The 21730-nt window shown below is 48.3% G+C and overlaps 1 protein-coding gene across 1 annotated transcript in view; it reads right to left on the bottom strand.

Annotated features, from left to right (window-relative positions):
- Positions 1–781: 781 nt before the first annotated feature.
- BPIFB4 (BPI fold containing family B member 4) overlaps positions 782–21730 on the bottom strand; it is a 30482-nt gene continuing 9533 nt past the window's right edge. The window contains exons 9-16 of the mRNA XM_008020853.3: positions 20217–20417; positions 17579–17632; positions 14953–15123; positions 12231–12298; positions 9698–9740; positions 7836–7899; positions 4669–4745; positions 782–1108 (exon numbers count right to left, since the gene is read on the bottom strand). Coding sequence (XP_008019044.3) covers positions 1085–1108; positions 4669–4745; positions 7836–7899; positions 9698–9740; positions 12231–12298; positions 14953–15123; positions 17579–17632; positions 20217–20417 — 702 coding nt within the window. The 3' untranslated portion in view covers positions 782–1084. The remainder of the gene's footprint in view (positions 1109–4668; positions 4746–7835; positions 7900–9697; positions 9741–12230; positions 12299–14952; positions 15124–17578; positions 17633–20216; positions 20418–21730) is intronic.

Below are 21730 nucleotides of genomic sequence, written 5' to 3'. Positions count from 1 at the left end.
AAAACAAACGAGACATGAAAAAACAGTGTTTTTAAAAATCACTAGGAGGAAAAAAAATCCTTAATTATGTAAAAGGGACTTCAGTATTTCTGCATGCCCTCAAGGCTGGGATCAAATAACTCTCCTAAACTGCCCAGAATGTGCCCTATGGCTCTACAGAGAGACATGGCACTGTCCCTAGGAGGGGTCCCCTGGGCACTGTCTTCACCAAGAGACATGCCAAGGACTTCTCCTTGTCCTCAGTTTACCTCTGACTAGAGCAAGGGGTTCCACATGCTCACACTTTATTATATTGAACACCTACTGCGTGTCAGCCTCAGCGTTAAGCACCTCAGAAACACCTGATCTTATTTAATACCCTCACACTCATTTTGGAGTATAATAATTATTACTATTATCCATTTTACGGTGGGAAAATTGAGGTTCAGGAAGGCTAAGGACCTCATCAAGTCGCACAACCAAGTGACAGAGTTGGGATTTGAACCTCATCCTCCCTACTCCAAAATTCCTGCACTTTAATGACCTCCTGATGCCAGAGTCGGGAATAGTGAGGTATGAAGCTGTCCTGGTGGCAGGGGACCCTCTCTGTAGAATGCTGTGTGGTTGTTTTAATGTGAAGAGACAGGATGGTTCCCCTGCTGTCCCCAGAGGGACCATCCTCCCCCCAGTTGTAGCTACAACTGCCAAGTGCCCAGGCACAGCCAAAGAGGGAAAAATCCCCAAACCACCCAGACCCTGAGGGAGGGTCCTTCATGGAATCTCGTCACAAGTGCAGGGAAAGTGGAGTCTTTTATTGAAAGTGGGAATACTCAACCTGCTCTCGGGATGGGGTCTGAGAGGCCTCCAGCCCTAAGGTGACTCTCCTCCTCCTGGCAGGCTGACTATGGAAGGGAATGTTTGCCAACAGGGTTGTTGCTGGACGATTTCTCAGGGTTGGGGCAAGGGAGGAAGAGGGTTGGGGGACCAGGGAGGGACCTGTCATGGAGGCTGAGGGGACTCTGGGCAGGGGTCTCTTTCCAGGCCGAGCCTCTCTGGGACTGGTTCCGGCTTCTTCCAGCTGCAGCAGCATCTCTGCCTCTGTCACTCACGCGCTCAGCACCAGAAGGTCCTTGGATGGCAGAACAGAGTAGCTGGTGATGGGTGGGGTGGCTCTGGCTAGAGCCTCGCTACTCACCTGCCTACGGATCTGGCCGGTCATGTTTCCAGGAAGCAGTAACTCTGAACAGCGGAGATAAAGGGGTCATGCAGGCCCGAGGAGCACCCGGCTGTGTCATTATTTGGCCCTGTACAGAGGACCTTGGGAAAGACACTTCCCATCCCCTTATTCCCCAAAATAAGAGAAGTAGGCCTGAGTTCCTCTTCACAGTCTTCCAAGATCCAGTTTTCATAATTAAAAAAAAAAAATTCTTTGGCCAGGTGTGGCGACTCAGGCCTGTAATCCCAACACTTTGGGAGACTGAGGCGGGCAGATCACCTGAGGTCAGGAGTTCGAGACCAGCCTAGCCAGCGTGGTGAAACCCCATCTCTACTAAAAATACAAAAATTAGCCTGGCACGGTGGTGCACACCTGTAATCCCAGCTACTCGGGAGGCTGAGACACGAGAATCACCTGAACCCAGGAGGTGGAGGTTACAGCGAGCCGAGATCGCGCCACTGCACTCTAGCCTGGGCAACAAGAGCAAAACTCCGTCTCAAAAAAAAAAAAAAAAAAAAAAAACCAAAAAAACCTTCAATAATATAGGTAATAAAAGTAAGAGATGATAACCCATAGACCAAAAGAACTATTCATGAGTCTCTAGCGACAGAAATAAATAATTAAATGAATACATAAATACATAGAGGAGAAGGGACAGCTCTTCCTTGGTAGAATTCCAACTGACACACGTCAAAGGAACTAGAGAAGCAGAATATCACCATTAGGCACACACTGCAGTCATGACAGTTGCAGGCAAAATCATGAACATTGAATGGCAAAAATTAGTGGGAGAAAGTCTAACGGGAAACAGGATATTCGCATGGTCTCCAGGTACCTCCTCACAAGAGCTTGATTAGTTACGAAGGGAAAAATAGTAATTTTACAGTGAAGAAACACCTTAAGCAAGCACCCACAGTGAACACCGCCAGGAATAAGTCACATGGACATCGGTACCCGCTGAAAGGATGCACTGGCGACTGCATCACTTCTGTGGTGTCCTTGCCAAAAAATACAAAATTTCAATCCAATCATGAAAAAAGTGTCCATCAATTCCAGGGCACATTGCACAAAACAGGCCAGACTCATTGGAAATATCAAGGTCATGAAACACAAGGAAAAGGTGAGGAACTGTCCCGCCTTGGAGGACTCTAAAGAGACATGACAACTGAATGTAAGAGGGGGTCCTCGGCTAGACCCTGAACCAGACCAAAGGCAATAGAAAGGAAACTGGCGAATACATCTGCAGATTCTTCACGATTTTGTACCAATGTTAATTTCTGGGTTTTGATCATGGTATTCTGGTTATGTAAGATGTTAACATTAGGGGAAGCTGGGAGAAGGGTATTCTGGAACTCTGTACTATGTTTGCAACTTTTCTGTGTGCCTAAAATTATTTCAAAATAAAAAGTCAAAATAAATGGCTAAGACCTATATAATAATAATAATAATAATAATAATAGCAGCTGCCACTTACAGGGGAGCCTACAGGGCCAAGCCTGGGACTGAGGTTTTCTTTAAACCTTTCAAACCCATTACCCATTACGCATTTATCACAGGCATTTGTGCTATCTTACTATTCTGGAATAAAGTTCACAGATTCTATTACCTGTGTATACATGTATTTCAAAAACCAGTATAATTCCTTTACCAGAATATAAAGGATAAAAAAGGTAAGTCATTTATAATAAAACAATATGTATTTTGATATGAAAATTTGCACGCATTTGGGAAAGAAAAATTCATCCCCATCAATTTCAAAAAGGCCTGGGGGCCAGGGAGGGTGCAGTACAGCCCCACTGAGAGCCATTGGTTTGAGCTGCTTCACACTGTTTCCGTGGAAATGCTAATTCTCACCAGCTGGGTGACCTTGAGGACGCGGCCTACGCTCTCTGATACTCAAGTCATTCATCTATTAAGTGAGGGCAAACATCAACCAGGGCTGTGATAAGGCCAAATCCATGAAAAACTATGCATGGGGCACTGAATATCTCAGTAAATAGTAGAGATGATGATGATGATGATGAAGGTAAACCTGCGCCAATCCTGTTCGTGTTTCCTAACCCCTTTGTTGAAGTGAATAATAACATTTTATAATAAAATGCTGTATCTCGTTTAATTTATCACCACAAACTGTATGAGGTGGCCATTATTGTTCCCCATTTTCGGATGAGAAAACTGAGACTCAAAGCAATGCTGAGGTCCTGTAGGATCTCAAGAGATGGGGTCAGGGCAGGGGACTGTCCCAGAGCCAGCATCTGACCCCTGCCTGCACTGCCCATCAAAGGTCATTGTCCACTTCCCTTGACTGTCCCCGCAATGTGGGAAGGGGGCTGTTCCCTGAGTCTGAGCCTGTCATGAATGTGAGGGACAAATGTGAGGGGCAATTTCCTTTGGCAAGGAAATCGTCAATTTGGTGCAAAGGCCTCATTCATTCCATCTCTGGGAGTTTGTTCCAAGGAAATAAATCTAGAATCAAGAAACAGTTTGTGCATTGAGATGTTCACTGCAGCATCCTTTGTTATAGTGATGGTATTTATAATGGTAGACACTTCCAGAAATGCTTATTATGTGCCAGGCCTGTGCAAGGCACGTTACACACAGAATCCCATTTTCTCCTAAAAGCAGCCCTATGGGTAGGTACTAGGATTAGCCCCTTTTTATAGAGGAAATAAATGGGGGCTTGGAGAGGTTACCCAGCTGGAAACTGGCAGAGTTAGGATTTGAACCCGGGTCACTGGGCTCCAAGCCCTCGTTCTTTAACCCCAATGCTACTGATTCCCTGAGCAAAGCTATGTTTAAAAATTAAACTTCAGAAAGACTGGAATGAAAAGCAGCAAAATGTTCTCAGGAGTAATTGCTGGAATATATATAGAGAGAGAGAGATGCATACATGTTTGTTTAATCTTTTTCGTATTTTCCAAATTTCAGATATTGACCACAGGTGGTTTTTGTTGTGGAAACAAGAGCCCCTGCATGTGAACTTCAAAGCACCTGCCATGATTATAATTAGCCAATTACTTCAGGAATATTACCCAAAGGCCATCTCCCCACTGGGCTGAGAGAGCTTTGCAAGGGCTAGGGTTGTCTTTGTTCACTACTGGATCCCCAGGCCCCTGCACAGTGCCTGGCAGACAGTAGGTGCTCAATAAAAGGTGTTCCAAGGAACTATGTCACATTCAATTTTGGGTAAACCCCTTACTGCTGTGAGCCTCAGTTCTCCCATCTGTAAGACGGCAACAATGACGCCTGTGGTGAGGGCTAAATGAGACTGTGAATGTGAGAGTGTCTTTAAGGATCCTTAACAGCTCCGTTCCTTGTTCCCTCAGTCCCATACTTGGAAGGAAGAGGACCCTGTTTCCTCCCCTTCCCTCCTCTTCTTTTCCTCTTCCCAGTTCCTGGCCTGAATGCAGTGGTCAAAGGTGACGAGCAAAGGGCAGGGAGGGAAAGCAGAATGGAGCTCCATCTCCTCTTACCTCCAACACATCAATGTCTGCATTGCTAAAGTCGATGTTGAGGATTTTGGGGAGAGGGATGCCGGAACCCAGCACAGCTGTAAAATAAAAAACAGTCAGACATCGTCAGTGGTCCAAGAGGTAGTGGTCTCACCAGAAGCTGGCAGTATTTGTAAGAAGATTGGCAATTTCTTTTTTCTTTTTTAGAGAAAGAGTCTCGCTCTGTTGCCCAGGTTGGAGTGCAATGGCATAATCTTGGCTCATTTCCACCTCTACCTCCCAAGTTCGAGAGATTCTCCTGCCTCAGCCTCCCAAGTAGCTGGGATTATAGGCACACGCCAATAAGTCTAATTTTTGCTTTTTTTTTTTTTTCAGTAGAGACAAATTTTCACTCTGTTGGCCAGGTTGATCTTGAACTCCTGACCTCAGGTGATCTGCCCCCACCTCAGCCTCCCAAAGTGCTGAGATTACAGGCATGAGCCATGGCGCCTACGCCTGGCAATTCTTTCTTTTGTTTATTTGAGACTGAGTCTTTTTTTTTTTTTTTTTTTTTTTTTTTTGAGACGGAGTCTCGCTCTGTCGCCCAGGCTGGAGTGCAGTGGTGCAATCTCGGCTCACTGCAAGCTCCGCCTCCCGGGTTCACGCCATTCTCCTACCTCAGCCTCCCGAATAGCTGGGACTACAGGCGCCCGCCACTGCGCCCGGCTAATTTTTTTCTATTTTTTAGTAGAGACGGGGTTTCACCATGGTCTCGATCTCCTGACCTTGTGATCCGCCTGCCTCGGCCTCCCAAAGTGCTGGGATTACAGGCGTGAGACACCGCGCCCGGCCTGAGACTGAGTCTTGCTCTGTCGCCCAGGCTGAAGTGCAGTGGCGTGATCTCAGCTCACTGAAACATCCACCTCCCGGGTTCAAGTGATTCTCCTACCTCAGCCTCCCAAGTAGCTGGGACTACAGGTGTGCACCACCACACCTGGCTAATTTTTGTGTTTTTAGTAGAGATGGGGTTTCACCACATTGGTCAGGCTGGTCTTGAACTCCTGACCTCGTGATCCACCTGCCTCGGCCTCCCAAAGTATTGGGATTACAGGCGTGAGGTACCACTCCTGGCTCTGGCAATTTCTTTTATGTCTCTAGGCCTTTGTCCTTGCAGTTCCTCCTGCCTGGCGCACGTTCTCTCACCCTGGCATCCGTGGTGAGTTCTGAGCCCTCTCTGAGACTGTTCAGATGTTACCTCCTCTGCAAGGCTTTCTGGACCCCAAACGACTCTAGGCTCCTGCAGCACCCCCATCCCAACTCTGAACTGCTCTGTTAGAGAAACTATAAAATATTAATTCTCTGTTTCTGTTTCTGTCACTCCCACCACATTGTGACTTCCTTGAAGGCAAGAACTGTGTCCCCTTGGGAGGCTGAGGTGGGTGGATCACTTGAGGTCAGGAGTTTGAGACCAGCCTGGTCAACATGGCAAAAACCCGTCTCTACTAAAAATACAAAAATTAGCTGGGCGTGGTGGTGCACAGTTGTAATCCCAGCTACTCAGGAGGCTGAGGCAGGAGAATCTCTTGAACTCGGGAGACAGAGATTGCAGTGAGCCGAGATCACGCCACTACACTGTAACCTGGGCCACAGAGTGAGACTCCATCTCAAAAAATAAATAAATAAATAAATAAAATAAAAAATAAAAAAGAACTGTGTCCCCAGCATCACCCAGCTCTCTGCCTGGTCTGCCTGGTCATAGAGGAGACAGCAAATGTTTGCCGAGTGAAGTAATGGAAAGGTGCACGTGGAGCCCCAACCATTGACTCTGCCATGGGATGTGCTGTTTGTTTTCAGATTGTCAGAGCCTAGGTAAACCTGCTGATTACTGTTCTGGAAAGAGAGCAGGAAGAGAGAAAAAGAAGTGGGATAGGAAAGAGTGGCTGGGGAAGTAAATTAAGTGAAATTTAATAGACTTCCCTATTCCAGCAGGACTTTTCAAAAAGCTAAAGACGTCGTGCATCTACCCTGCAGGAGTATCTTCAGCACTTCCCAAATTTGCTCGGCCATGGAACCCTTTTTGCAGGGTATTTTGTGGGACTGCTTTACGGAGCTCACTTTGGGGACTATGGACCTAGTCTAAGATCTCATTTTGAAAATAGTGAATTGCATTTCAGTATGATTAAAAGATTCGCCCCCAAGTTCACACCACTCTTAGTGATTAAGCCATGTAAGAGGCTCCATCTCTTCCCTTCCAGGTTGGCCCAGCCCAGCTCCTGACCCCGTCGTCTCTCACGGAGGAACCACCACTTTCCCCACCAGTGAGACTCAGCGTCCTCTGGCCACAGGGCCCAGAACAAGGGTTAGTTTGACATCAAGATGGCTCCAAAAGAACCCCCTTTGGTGTAGATGATGACATCAGCTGGGACGTGCCAGCCCTCCTTGTCTTCTCATCCAGGAAGCAGGAGTGGGAGAGAGTCTGGGGCCCAGTGGCCTGAGGGATCGGGCAGTTTCCTAGTCCCAGAATATGAGCAGCCAATGACCCCCATAGTTCAACAAGCAGCCTTCCCAGTAACATTCCTGAGACACCACAGAGAGCAAAGCAAGCTCAGTCTACTCTGTTTATAAAGTTGGGCAAGAAAACCTCCTAACTTGATATGGCCGCCCAGGGGGGCAGATTCTGGACTAGGAAGGAGGTTGGGGACGTCGGTAAGAGCGACTTTAGCTTTATCTGCGCCAATGGAACTTTTCAAAATGAGAATGTATTCCTGTAGTTCCTTTATAATTAAAATTAAATACAGTTTTTAATGTGAGTCAGAAAATATCTCAATCACAGGGGGAAAAAATGGAGAAAAAAAGAGTTTAGAAGGAAATATACTCAGATGTTGAGATTCATTGCCTCTGTGAGGTGAGTTTTTAAATTGTTTTATACTTTCTAAAATTTGCACACATACAATGTCCATACATAATCGGAATTTTCATAGATAATCAGAAAAATAAAACAATCAGCCAAACAGGAAAGAAGCAAATAAGGAAGGTGCTGGAACTTTGGGGGCCTCATTTGGATTTGGAGGCTTTCATCAATACACTTCAAAGGAAGTGCTCAGAAATACTATTGAGGTAGGATAGATGCACATCCAGCATGCCTAACAAGCCAGTATCCCCCAGTACCCAAGCCACAAGCTCCCAGAGGTGCAGGCACCCGCTCTCACCGTTCATTGTGGGCATGAATGCCAGGTCAAAAATTTTCTCCACCAGCACCTCCATGAGGCCAATCTGCAGAGGAAGAAGGAGGACTGAGCCTGGGCAAGGGGTTTGCTTAGCTCCAGAGGGCCCCTTGGGTCTGCTCCCCTGGCTCAAGGTGGAGACACAGAGCTGCTCTGGGAAAGTCTAGGCTCTGGCAGTTAGAACCCCTGGCACCCCAGAATTTCTCACGGGTAGCCTTAAGGTGCCCCCCGTCCACTTGCACATTATGCAGATGGGCAGACTGAGGCCCAGCATGGGCGCTGATCCAAGGCCCCTATGAAGCAGGGATTGAGGGAGACCTAGTTCCTCCCCTGGGAGGCACAGAGCACAGGGTTTAGGGTGACCTGGCCCCGATGGTACCATCATGGCATCACGGAAGGCCCAATGGCCCTGGAGCCAACACCCCGGGTTCCCATCCCAGCTCAGCCTCCATGGGCCTCTGGGCAGGCTCCTTCACCCTCTAACCCTCAGCTTCCTCAGCTGCAAAATGGGTCAGTGAGCTGAGTTTACAAGGATGCGGTGAGGATGGTGAGTAGATCACGTAAAACTCCTGGTCTCGAGCCTTTTCATATGTTATCTCCCTTAACTTCTCTGAGCCTTGGTTTCCACCTCTGAAAAGAGGAGTGAGTAACCCTTGCCTCAGAGGGTGGTTATAAAAATCAGACTTAAGCCCCTGTATGTAAAATGTCGGACGTTCCAGTCTGCACAGGGTGAGGGCATGGACTCACTTTCCAGCAGTGCCTCTTCTTAGTTCTGTTGCCTTGGGCAAGTCACTTGAACTTACCTTCCTTATTTGGAAGAATGAGTGTAATAATAATACCAAAATCATAATAAGGTGGTAAGGATTAAATGAGAAAGCCTCATTAAAAGAGAAAAAAAGCATAACTCAGTGCCTAGGGCATATCTCGATAGCTTCATATTCATTAATTTCACACCGTCAGCCCCTTTCTTCGCTTGGAGTCCAGAGATTTCAGTTCTAGTCCCAACTCTGCCCCAACCAGCTGGGAAGCCTTGGGCGGTTTCTCCCTATAAAATGAAGCTGCCAAGACTAGCTGCTTCACAGGCTGCAGCTTTTTGGGTTAGAAATCTATAAAATAAGCAACACAATGAATGGATTTGACTTTTTCTGCACATGTGGAAATCTCATCCAAGCTTGTCCCAGAAAGCTAGCAGATGCTTAGTTGTCAATTTATAAAAAGCAGAGGTGAGGGGTGGGGGAGAAGGAGTGTTTCTGAAGCCTTAGGTGGGGGTGGGGCACCCAAGAGTGAACAAAGAGATAAAACAGGACCCAACCTAGAATGTGAGCCTCTCCGATTCCTGGACCCTTGGAAAAGCAGAATTCCACAACCCAGGGCCAAGAAGGGAAGAAAGGAGGTTAGGAATGAACTCAACTTTTACTCATTTTATAGATGGGGAAACGGAAGCTCAGAGTGGGTTGATATCGCTCAAGCTCACACAGGAGTCAGGGGGCTCCTAACTCCAGGAGGAAAGGGCTCCTGTAGGACAAGGCTGCCACTGTGCCTCCCCACCCTGAAGTGGAGCGATTGGGGCCCACTGGCCCCCCATGGGGCAGCCAGTTAACATGGGACAGCACCCGAGGCAGAGTAGAAGGAGCTGCAAGTCTGTCCTCTACCCCTCACTTGCCTTGTGGGCCTCAGTTTCTCCATCTGTCCATTTGCATAATGAGGGCTGAGAGTGTTGACGGGAGCCCTTTGGAATGGACAAACTCCCTGTGCCCAGCCGGCCTCACGGGAACACCATTCCCAGAAGGCCTGTCCTGGGCTCCTTCCCAGAAGATCTCGCCCTGGGACCTGACCATGGTACTTACATCAAAGCTGCCCACACTTGAGGTTCTGAGGTTGAGGCTGGTCCTGTAGATGAAGAAAACAGCCTGTGAGAAGCAGGGATTGCCTGAAAATCATAAGGCTCTTGCATTGCAACAAATTGTGAGAAGCCCCTCCCCTATCCTCACGATCACTCTCCATCTGCAGCGATTTAATAAGAACAATGCTGGCTCTTACATGCTGAGCGCTAACTACACATCAGACACCATGCTCAGGGCTTCATGCACCACACAGAGAAGGCTCAAATCATAGCTTTGCCACCTACTAGCTTTGTGACCTTAGTCAAAGTACTTTACCTTTCTATGCCTCAGTTTCTTCATCTGCAAAGTGGGTGGCTGCTAGGACTAAAGGGGGTATTCCTGTAAAGCGCTGCTCCAGAGGCCCTGCCATATGCGTATGAGTGATCACCACCGCCTCGTGTAATCCTTCCAGCCATCCAGTGGAGCAGGAGCCTGAGGCTCCAGGGTAGCTTACTGCAGCCATGGAGCCAGGGAGGGATAGCCCAGGCCTCGCACCCTGAACCTGCACTCTCGCTATTGTGCTGTTCTGAGACAGAAGGCTGAGGCCGGGGTTTGAGGTCTCGCTCTGCTCTGTAAGGGCCTCCGTCTTGCTGCACCTGAATCTTGCTGCAACTGACAGTCCTACCCGAGAGAGGCCAGACCAGGCTTGCCCGTGGGGCGGAAATCTTTCGGGGCTTTTCAGAAGCATCAGCTTAGTGTCCAGCAGGAGGGAAATAAAGGCACCTTCTACGGAAAGAAGACTCTCCACTTCAGACATGTTTTCTTCCTCCTGACTTCGTCACCCAGCCCTCTCTCCCGCTCAGGCACTGCACCCCACAGTATCTGTGCCCTTTTCCTCTCTGCAAAGCTTGCCTGTGCTGCTGTCTCTGCAGGAAACCCCCAACTCTTGCACAGCTGGCCCCTACTCCTTATCCAGGCCACAGGCTGAATCTTGCCTCCTTGGGAACTCCTGGATGTCTCTGATGTGCACTATCTTAATCATGAGTAACTGCCATTTGTGGGCTTAAGAAATATTGGTTGTAAAAGAAAAGCTTACAATGATTTCGTCACGTGCTAAAAATTTTACATATGACCTCATTTCATCTTGAAATGGAAATAATGATAGTACTTATTTCCATAGGCTGGTATCAAGAATTAAAGGAAGGCCAGGTGCAGTGGCTCACGCCCGTAATCCCAAAACTTTGGAAGGCTGAGGCAGGCAGATCACTTGAGCCCAGGAGTTCAAGACTAGGCTGGCCAACATGGTGAAACCCTGTCTCTACTAGAAATACAAAAATTAGTGGGGTGTGGTGGCGCATGCCTGTAAGCCCAGTTACTTGGGAGGCTGAGGTAGGAGGATCACTTGAGCTGGGGAGGTCAAGGCTGCAGTGAGCTGTGACTGCGCACTAGCCTGGGCAAAAGAGTGAGCCCCTGGCTCAAAAGAAAAGAAAAAGAAAGAATTAAATGAAGACACGCCTAGGACTTAGCCAAATACATGGCACACAGAAAGCATCCAATGAATAATAACTATTCTTTTTATGACTTTTATGAGGTAGTGACTATTATCCCCATTTGCAGGTGAGAAAGCTGAGGCTCACAGGTGAAGTTGGTTGGCCAATATCACACAGCCCGTTAGTGGTCACGTCAGGATTTGAACCCATATTGCTTGGCTCCAAAGCGCATGATGGTACCCAGCCAATGCAGCAGGTCACACGAAACTGGGTTGGCTCGCAGCCCCTCTATGTACTTGCTGGGTGGCCCCGGGTCAGTAAATCCACTGTGTCCAGCCCTAGTTTTTTCCCTACAAAGGGAGAATAATAGCCCTGACTTCCACTGGGACCATCGGAGGGGAGAAACAAGATAATACATACACTTCCAGTACATAGAGCAGAGCCTGGTACATCCTCATCACCAGCACCCTCCTCCTCCCCGTCCTCCTCCTCCTGGTCATCGTTGTTACGTAGAGACAGGGTCTCGCTCTGTTGCCCAGGCTGGAGTGCAGTGGCAAAATCATAGCTCACCACAACCTCGAGCTCCTGAGCTCCTGCCTCAGCCTCCTGAGTAGCTGGGATTACAGGCACATGATACCACGCCCGGCTAATTTTTTCTAGGACAACAGGTGTGAACCTATGCCCAGCTAATTTTTCTATTTTTGTAGAGGTGTTGTCTTGCTGTGTTTCTCAGTCTAGTCTCAAACTCCTGGCCTCAATCAATCCTCCAGCCTCGGCCTCCCACAGCACCGAGACTACAGGCATGAGCTACTGTGCCCACCCCCTAGCACCATTATTATTACTGACATTGTTGATTTTGGCAGTAGTTTCTTTCTAAGTTCATGGCTTCACCCACCTTGCCTGGCTTGTGACAATGGTCTCGGCAGGCATGAGCCATTGTCACCTTTGCAGCTCTTTGGGTTTACCCAGCCCTGATGGCCACACAGGAGACCTCTACCTGCTCCCTGGTGGCTCCTCCGTGAGCAGCACCAGCACCACCAGGACCCCAAGGCAGCATAGCCCCTTACTTGTCCAGCTTGGCATCAATCATGAGTTTATCTCCTTCTACGGAAAATGAGGCCAAGAGTTCTGTGTCCTGGAAGGAAAGGAAAGGAGAAAGACGTCACTGCCATCATGTCTCGGCCAGTGCTTGCGGAGGGCTCCTTGTGTGCCCTGTGCTAGCTAGGGCTTCGTTAATCCTGAGCATGATAGCAGGTTGTTCCCCGAGGCCTGGGTCAGACCTCCTTTTATAAGCATGAGACTCCTGGCTAACACTCACCGTGTAATGGATTTGCACCCCCTCTGGAGGGAAGGAGTTTGGAATAATAAGTTGCCAACATTAACTATCGTTTGCAAGTGAGTCACAGTAAGGGCTGAGTGAACACTTCTCAGTAAGGCAAATGTCACAGGATCCCCATGATTTATAGGGGGTGTTTACCAGGTGTCTCTGCAATGCCTCAGAGTGGGTGGGGAGTGGCTCGTAGCCTACGAAACTCGCTTTAGATGATGAGATTGGGTATCACCACTGCCAATCACAACTGTCTCATCCCCCAGGAGAGGATATAAAAGGCTCAGGCTCATCTCTCTCTCTCTCTCCAAGTAAGAGGCCTTTTTGTAGGAAAATCCCTTTTTCCTTCTCTGTCTCCCACCCAAAATAAATTGAATTTAAAAGTTGGCTTTATGAGAAAACAGTAAGCTCCCAACAGATTCAGGTGATGTTATTAGATAACAAAGACCACAATGATTGGCCTGATGAAGAACTGGGGGCTCTGGGTGCCCGGCAGGGGTGTAAGCTGGCGTGGGAAACGGTGTTTTGAACTGAGGACTGAAGGGCATGTAGGACTTGGCCAGACAGAAAGAGGGTGGGAGAGTACTCCAGGCAGTGGGGAGGGCATGGGCAAAAGCCCGGAGGCAGGAAAGAGGTTGGCATTAGAGAGGTAGACAGGAGGCCAGAGAGCAAGGAGGTAAAAGGGTTCGTGAGGCTGCAGTGAAATGGGGCCAAACCAGACAGAGCTGTGGGCTGGGGAGGAGTCAGGGCCACATCCCTGGGACAGCAGGAGTCACTGCAGGGTGCCGGGCTAGCTCACACAAACCTCTGGGCTGCTGATGGAAAATCTCCACACAGTAGAGGCTGATGGATGGAGGATAGATTGGGACAGTCATTCCTACTCATGGGCTGGAATCGACCCTTTAAACCTCCCGTCTTATAAGGCCCGCACAAGAACCCCCACACTCTGTGGCTTGGCATGCTCCCGCCTGGAGCACCTGGTTCCCAGCTAGAGGTGGCTCATTTGGTCTCGAGCTCTGGGAGTAGGAGGGACTAGCAGGAAGACAGCAGGTGGGACCAAAGTCCCAAGTGTCTGAGTCCGAAGCCTGAAGCCTTAACCACGGAGGGGGAAATGGCATTTAACACAGCTTAACACATTCCTCTGAGCAGTGTTTACTGAGCATCTACTACGTGCTAGGCCTTAAGCTAGACTGTAGCCTAGGGTCTCATCACAGAGTGAAACTCCGCCTCAAAGAAAAAAAAAAAACAAAAAAAAAGGAAGTAAGGGAGTGACCAGGCAGACACCTGATACCTGGGGGAAGAGCATCCCAGGCAGAGGAAACAGCATGTGCAAAAGTCCTGAGGTCAGACAGTGCCTGACATGTTGGAGGAACACTGAGGAGCTCAGAGGTGACGAGGGGGTGGTCATGAGGACTTTGTGGGCCATTGTCAGGAGATGGGCTTTTATTTCAGAATTGAAGGAATGCAGAGGAGAAACATGGTTCACTTTTTTTTTTTTTTTGAGATGGAGTCTTGCTCTGTCGTCCAGGCTGAAGCGCAGTGGCACAATCTCGGCTCACTGCAGCCTCCGCCTCCTGGGTTCAAGTGATTCTCGTGCCTCAGCCTCCCGAGTAGCTGGGACTACAGGTGTGCGCCACCACATCTGGCTAATTTTTATATTTTTAGTAGAGACAGAGTTTCACCATGTTGACCAGGCTGGTCTCAAACTCCTGGCCTCAAGTGATCCACCCACCTCAGCCTCTCAAAGAGCTGGGTTTACAGGTGTGAGACACCGTGCCCAGCTGTGGTTCACATTTTAAGAGGATTCCTTTCTATGAAATAATTGTGAAAATTGTTGTATTTGTATCTGTCCCCTGCTAGGTACCAGGGACAAGAGAGCAGGCACCACATGTCTCATTTCCCCTTTCCCCAGCGTCAAGTAGAAAGCATAACACATAGTTGGTGCTCAATAAATATTGCCAAATGAATGACCAAGACTGGCTTGGCCACACGCTGGGGTATATATAACCTGTGAGAATAGTATCAGCTAACACTTTGGCAGCCTTTTGGGTATGTCAGGCACTGCTCTGAGCATCTTACTCAGATGGCCCTACTGCCATCCCCCTGTGGCAGAGGAGAAAATCAGTCTTAATTTCATTCAATCATCACGACAACCCCATGTGGTATTTTTTCTCCATGTTACAAATGAGAAAACTGGGGCTCAGAGGGAAATGCCAAGGAAATTATGCAAGGCTGGCAAGAGAGTTAAGATTCCAGTCCAGAGACAGACAGTGACTTGCCCAAAGTCACGTAGCTGGAAGTGGTAAAGGCTAGATTTGGGTTAGCACCTCTGGCCCCAAAGTTGGGCCCATAGTCATAAAGGTGGAAATAGAGGGGATTTGAAGGGGTCTTTGGGCTCCAGGAGACCATGTGGTCCTGTCTTGAGGCCCAGCTTGGGGCCACCAGTACCTCCAGACACTCACCACGTCAATGAGGCAGATGGTAGTCTCCATGTCATTGGGCAGGGAGACCATGACCTCGGCAGTGGCCAACACCTTCACCAGTGCCTTGTCCTTCTGCAGCGTCACAGATGGTGGGTTCGGCACCTGGATCCTGATGATAAGTGGGCAGGACTCGGGGTACTGCTGGAACACCTGTGGGCAGGCACCAGGCCAGGTGGGCGGGGCCCTTAGCATAGGAGGTACCCAGGGAATTATCAGCCAACCTCTAAACACAGAGCACCAGGGTCACATGCTGCTTGGGTTCAACAAACAAACCACAGGCAAAGCCACTGACCCACTGTGAGAACTGGGCAAGGAGCTGCCCTCTCTGAGCCTTGCACACGGGGTTACTATGAGAAATAACTGTGATCATGCCGGCAAAATTCAGGCTCAATGCCTAACACCTGGGGATGCTCCAAACTTGGTACTGAGTGAAATGGGGTCTCCCGGGGATGCCGGCCAGGTGCTGAATGGACATTCTTAATTTCATTCAATCATTACAACCACCCATGGGGTAATTTTTTTTCTCCACATTACAGATGAGAAAAATGGGGCCTCAGAGGGGAATGCCAAGGAAATTGTCCAAGGCCAGGAGGAAAGTGAAGATTTCAGTGCACGTCTGTGGGCTCAGAGCCCAGGCCCTCCCACTGCCTCTGAACACTGTTCCTGAAATGAGAAATCCACACCTGGGGAATCCCACAGGGAGGTCCCAGGCAAGGCACTGGCTGCCCCTGGGCCCAGATTGCTGGAGCGACTTGAGCTTGTTTGCTGCAGTTTGATTCCCTGAAAACTAATTTACTAAAGGGACAATTCACAAAATGGCAGTTTGCCACATTTGCCAAATAATTGACTTATCAAAAATACATACTTTAAGGAATACACTTCTTAACTATGTTAACTGACCATAGAGAAATGGGCAAAACCACAATATTGCTTTCAAAAGAAATAGAAAGAAGTCCCCTCCCCTGGTGACTCTGTGCAGCCCGGGTCTCCAGGACACATTGCTGTGTCCAGCCTGAATTCCCCCTGCTGCAGGCCCAGCGTCACTGAGGACTGAGTCCCTCTTCTACCCCAGCCTCATCATGTGACCCCTCTGAGCCTCTGTTTCCCCATCTGTAAATGCTGTGCTCCTCCTCTCTGGTCCTGTGAAGAGAGGGAACAATTAGAACCAAATGAAAAAGTATATTCTGACTGGGTGCTGTGGCTCATGCCTGTACTCCCAGCACTTTGGGAGGCTGAGGTGGGCAGATCACTTGAGGTCAGGAGTTCGAGACCAGCCTGGCCAACATGGCGAAACCCCGTCTCTACTCAAAATGCAAAATTAGCCAGGCGTGGTGGTGAGCACCTGTAATCCCAGCTACTCAGGAGGCTGAGGCAGGAGAATTGCTTGAACCGGGGAGGCGGAGTTTGCAGAAAACCGAGATTGTGCCACTGCATTCCAGCCTGGGCAACACAGCAAGACTCTGTCTCAAAAAAAGAAAGAAAAAGTATACTCTAAAAAACAATTTCATAAGCTGTAAAGTGCAGTGCACATAGGAAGTGACCCAGTAAATAAAAGGTCCAGTCGATTGAGGGGTCCACCTGCTAGCTGGAGCTGCCACTGTTACCACCTTAGAGAATGATGCGTCTGGTGTTCAATTTGCAGCCACATAAGGGCAATAGTGACCACGTGTTGAGTTTGGACTTCCCCTAGAGCCTTTGAATTCTACCCAGGACTAAACAGGGCAGGCAGAAAAGAGGTGAAAAACGTCTAAAAAGGCTATAGATTGCAGCTGTCCTTCGCACCTGCATGACCCTTACTAGGTACAGAGCACTTTGCTCCCAGGTGCAAGGTAATAGGCCCAGAACCAGATATGGGACCAGAACTGGGGTGGGAAAGGCCTTTGTTCCAACACTATATGGTCACTAATTAGACAAAAGCACACTTGCTCTTTTTTTAAAAGAAATAATTTGTAATTATTAACAACAGTAATAATAGTTCACGTTGATCAAATGCCTGCTCCTTGCCTTGGTGCAGACTCCAGGTCCACAGCCACCCTCTGAAGTGAACATGGTTACCCCGTTTTTCCAGGCGAGAAAACTGAGGCTCAGAGAGATGAATTGTGTGCCTAAGGTCATATGACTGGGATGTGCTGACTCATGTCTGCCTGTTCCAAAGGGCTGGCTCTTCCCTCTAAGCTACTGTGCACCTGAGTGTGCCTGGCCCGTGTTGACACCTTTATATGCATCATCTCATTTACCTTCCTGTGATAACCTATGGAATAGGTATCAGTAGCCTTTTTTGACAGATGAGGAAGCTAAGGCTCAGAGATGTTAAGACTCTTCCCCAAAGTCACATAGCAAGGGAAGTGGCCAGGCTAGGATTATGCCTATGCAGGCTGGACCACCCATAGAATTCAGGGTCTTTCCACCTCAACCCTCTGTGTCCCCCTCCCCACCCATGGGGGTCTAGCCTGCAAGCCCTTGTCACTGTCACTGCACTCCCAAGCAGGGGTTGTGGGGAGAGCACCCCACCCCAGCACTGAGCATCTTCCTTTCCAATCCAGTTTCTCAAACAACAAGATAGAGAATGAGGCTGAAGGCAATGGGAACTGCCCACCTTACATACCTTGGGGATCAGGGCTCCCAGTGTGGCTGTGGTAAGTGGAGGAAGCTCTTCAAACTACAGGACAAGAAGAAGGGCCATGTGAGTCCTGGAGGCTATCGGTACAGACAGAAATTGCTAATACAGTGATTAAACTCCTACTTGCTTCACGACACCCAGCAGGGCATTTTCTCTCCCTTAAAGACCCTTGGGGAGGTCCTGCCTATCCAGCCATCATCGCCATACATAGATCATGGTAGCTGGTTTGTGATTAAGTGGCTTGGGCTGACTTAAGCTAACCAAGGAGTGTCTCAAAGAACAGCAGGCAAAACCTGACTATTTCTCCTCTAAAAATGTTACTCTTGGACGAGAACGGTGGCTCATGCCTGTAATCCCAGCACTTTGGGAGGCCAAGGCGGGTGGATCACTTGAGGTCAGGAGTTTGAGACCAGCCTGGCCAACATGATGAAAACCCCACCTCTACTAAAAATACAAAAGTTAGCTGGGTATGACGGCACATGCCTGTAATCCCAGCTACTCGGGAGGCTGAGGCAGGAGAATTGCTTGAACCCAGGAGATGGAGATTGCAGTGAGACGACATTGCGACACTGCACTACAGCCTGGGTGACAGAGCAAGCCTCTGTCTCAAAAAAAAAAAAAAAATGTTATTCCTTATTAAAACAAGGAGAGCAGCATCAAGTCTATTTGCATAACTCAGTGTCCGCTGAATTCATGACCTCTGCCACATCCTTGAACTACTTGTACTATTATGTACTTAGCATTTTCTTTAAATTAGCTTACTTCTTAAGACCTCAAATACTCAAAATGGAAAGCCAGTACACTTGACACAAAGAGAGGGCCACTGTAAAACCAAATACAATAAAAACAAAACAATGCCATTACCTTCTGCATGGATATCATTGTCTGTGGAGAGCTTTGGGCATGAGCTCTGTTGTCTCTTAGTTAAAAAGGGGACAATGACAAGTGCAAGAGAGGGCTAACTATATATGGACACCAAGTGGAGACTTTTCTCTTAATGGAAGCAAATGTTGGCATCATTTGTATGATGGTTTTGTGGAGAATGTCTTCTTAGGAGATACACAGTGAAGTTTATGGAATGAAATGTCATGATGTCTCCGAAAACTCAAATTGCTCAACAACAGATAGGATAGATGGGTAGACAGGACAGACAGGCAGAAAGAGAGAAAGACAGACAGATAGATTGATAATGGGTGAGTGGATGGATGGATATATAAATGGATGGATGGATTGGTGGATGGATGGATGGATAGATGAATGGATGGAGGAATGAATAAATGGGTGGATAGATGGGCAGATGGTTGGGTGGATGGATAGATAAATGGATAGATGGATAGGTGGATAGATTAGTGGATATGGATGAGTGGGTTGATGGGTAAATGGGTGGGTGGGTGAGTGGACATGTAGATGGATGGATAGATGGATGGGTTGATGGATGGATGGGTGGGTTGATGAGTAGATGGATGGATGGGTTGATGGATGGGTGGGTGGATGAGTGGATAGGTGGATGGATGGATAGATGGATGGGTTGATGGATAGATGGGTGGATTGATGAGTAGATGGATGGATGAGTTGATGAGTAAATGGGTGGGTGTGTGAGTGGATAGGTGGATGGATGGATAGATGGATGGGTTGATGGATGGATGGGTGGGTTGATGAGTAGATGGATGGATGAGTTGATGAGTAAATGGGTGGGTGGTTGAGTGGATAGGTGGATGGATGGATAGATGGATGGGTTGATGGATGGATGGGTGGGTTGATGAGTGGATGGATGAATGGATTGATAGTGGATGGGTGGGTGAGTGAGTGGATAGGTGGATGGATGGATAAACAGATTGATGGATAGATGGATGAATTGGTGGATGAATGGGTGAGTGGTTTGATTGGTGGATGGGTGGATGGGTGGGTGGGTGGATGGATGGATAGATAGATGGAGGGATTGGTGGATACATAGATGGATATATGAATGAATGGAAGGGTGGGTGGAAGGATAAATAGATGGAAGTATGGGTGGATGAATGGGCGGGTGGATAGGTGGGTTGATGGATGGAGGAGTGGGTGGGTAGGAGGGTGAGTGGACACATAGGTAGATATGAAGCAACTGTGGCAAAATTTTAACTAGTGGATCTAAGTGAAGGATATATGTCCATCAGTTGTAGCATTTTGCAACTTTTCTGAAGGCTTGAAAGTCTTTGAAAGAAAAGGTTTGGAAAGAAAATGACTCTAGAGCATGCCTAAGGGTGGTATTTTGTTATGTATCATTTTGTTACTTATGTATTAGTGTTTACCAAATGAAAACATTCTAAACATTTATATTGAGGTACATGTATGTGAATATATGTTATGCTTTTAAAAAACAATTGAAATAAAATTAAATAAAATTGAATAGGGAGCAACTTTCTCATCGTGAGATTTGGTCCGTGGACCACCTGAAATCCTCCCAAACCCCACACTTTGGCCAGCGCTGACATAACGGATGCACACCCATGAGCTGGAGGTGAGTCAACGGGTGGACCATCTACAGTTCTCACTTCACAGCAAATTCCCCAAGTGTGGGGACTGAGAAGGGTCACTGGCAGCTGTGTGCTGCCCAGCCACCTCCCCCCGTGGGGCTGTGACTCACCATGCCATTGGTGACGTCCAGGTCTAGAGCGCGTTGCTTCTGCAGCAGAGTCAGCACTGAGCCCAGGAAGTCGGCAGACATGGCCAGCTGGGACTTGGTGTTGTCACCCATGGGAGGCAGCTCTGGCATCGGTTTGGGAGACAGAGCTGGCCGCCCCAGTGGGTAGTCGATGAGCCCTCCTCCAGCTTCCCCAACCAGCGTCTGGGGGAGAAGAGAAGAAAGGGGTCATGCGGAGGGAGAAGATGGAAAGAAGGGAACTGAAGGCTGGAGTGAGGCCCTGAATCTGCCTCCAGGAAGACATTTTTGGTTAAACCCACTGAGTCTGAGTGGCTCTTTGATGTATGGTCCCAACTCTCCTCCAGTTTATGATGCAATGGAACATTTTGCAGTTCCTGTTTCATGGTCACTTACAATTACAGCCACGGTATGACAGATCCTCTCCAAACTCAGCCCTGCAGTGATAAACTAGCATGTGTATGCATCTGCACAATGTATATCTACCCTCCAAAGACCAGACTCCTCTCCACAGCCTATAAGGTGCTGGGTGATCCGCTCCATGAGACCTCTCCAGCCTCCAAGCCACTCTGCCTCTCACCTTCCCTCTGTACAGCTACCAGGGCCTTGTCAGTCTCCCCGCAGCACCACCACCCCAACCATGGGGCCTTCCCACAGGATACTCCCTTCCCCACATTCTTCTCTTGTTAAGTTCCACTCATCTGGCAGCTCTCAGTTGAAATGTCACCTTCTCCAGGAAGCCCTCCTTGACCTCCCTGGGTGGATCACATATCCCCTGCTTTAAGCTCTGATAGCCTCGGATCCTTGATCACCGTGCTCATGATTTAGAACTATATATTTGTTTGAGTGATTTTTTTAATGGTCTGTCCTCTCCAAAACATTCTAATCTCCATCAGGGCAGATACTTTGTCTTGTTCATCACTGTACCTCCAGCACTCAGCCCAGAGGCTGGCATACGATTGGTGACCAATGAATCTCTCTTGAACGGATGTATGTTTATGAATATATTAGGTGTGCATGCACAGGGGCTGGAAATATATATGCATGCACAGGTGCACGGATGTGCACCTGCATCTCTGTATCTGCTGGAGCAAGTATGGAGGCGTCTGTGTTCATGAAGCCTAGCGAAAGTACATATGTGTGTGTGCCCCATACAAAATTAGGGGCCGGATGCAGGCCAGTGCTGGAGAAGCCAGCTCATACCAGTTCATAAAGTCAGATTTCACACATCTCTCCCCAACTCTGCATTCACTGACATCACGTTGGTAACTTGAAGCTGTCCATGGTGGGAGTTTTGATACCATGGAAACTGGCCAATGCTACAAATCAGGACTTTTTTAATAAAATCATGGAGAGCTGATGGTTAAATGCTTACTAGCATACCTCTGGCACATTTATTCCTCCAGCACACCCAGTCCCACAGCAGCAGCTCTTTTAGCACCTAGTAGTTTGATTACCTGGGTTCGGATCCCAGGTCCACATTTATTAGCTGTGTGACC

Source organism: Chlorocebus sabaeus, chromosome 2 (genome assembly GCF_047675955.1).
Source record: "Chlorocebus sabaeus isolate Y175 chromosome 2, mChlSab1.0.hap1, whole genome shotgun sequence".
In the NCBI taxonomy this organism is placed as follows: domain Eukaryota; kingdom Metazoa; phylum Chordata; class Mammalia; order Primates; family Cercopithecidae; genus Chlorocebus; species Chlorocebus sabaeus.
The sequence above is the reverse complement of the archived record's forward strand: the minus strand, read 5'-3'. Positions and strand labels throughout refer to the sequence as shown.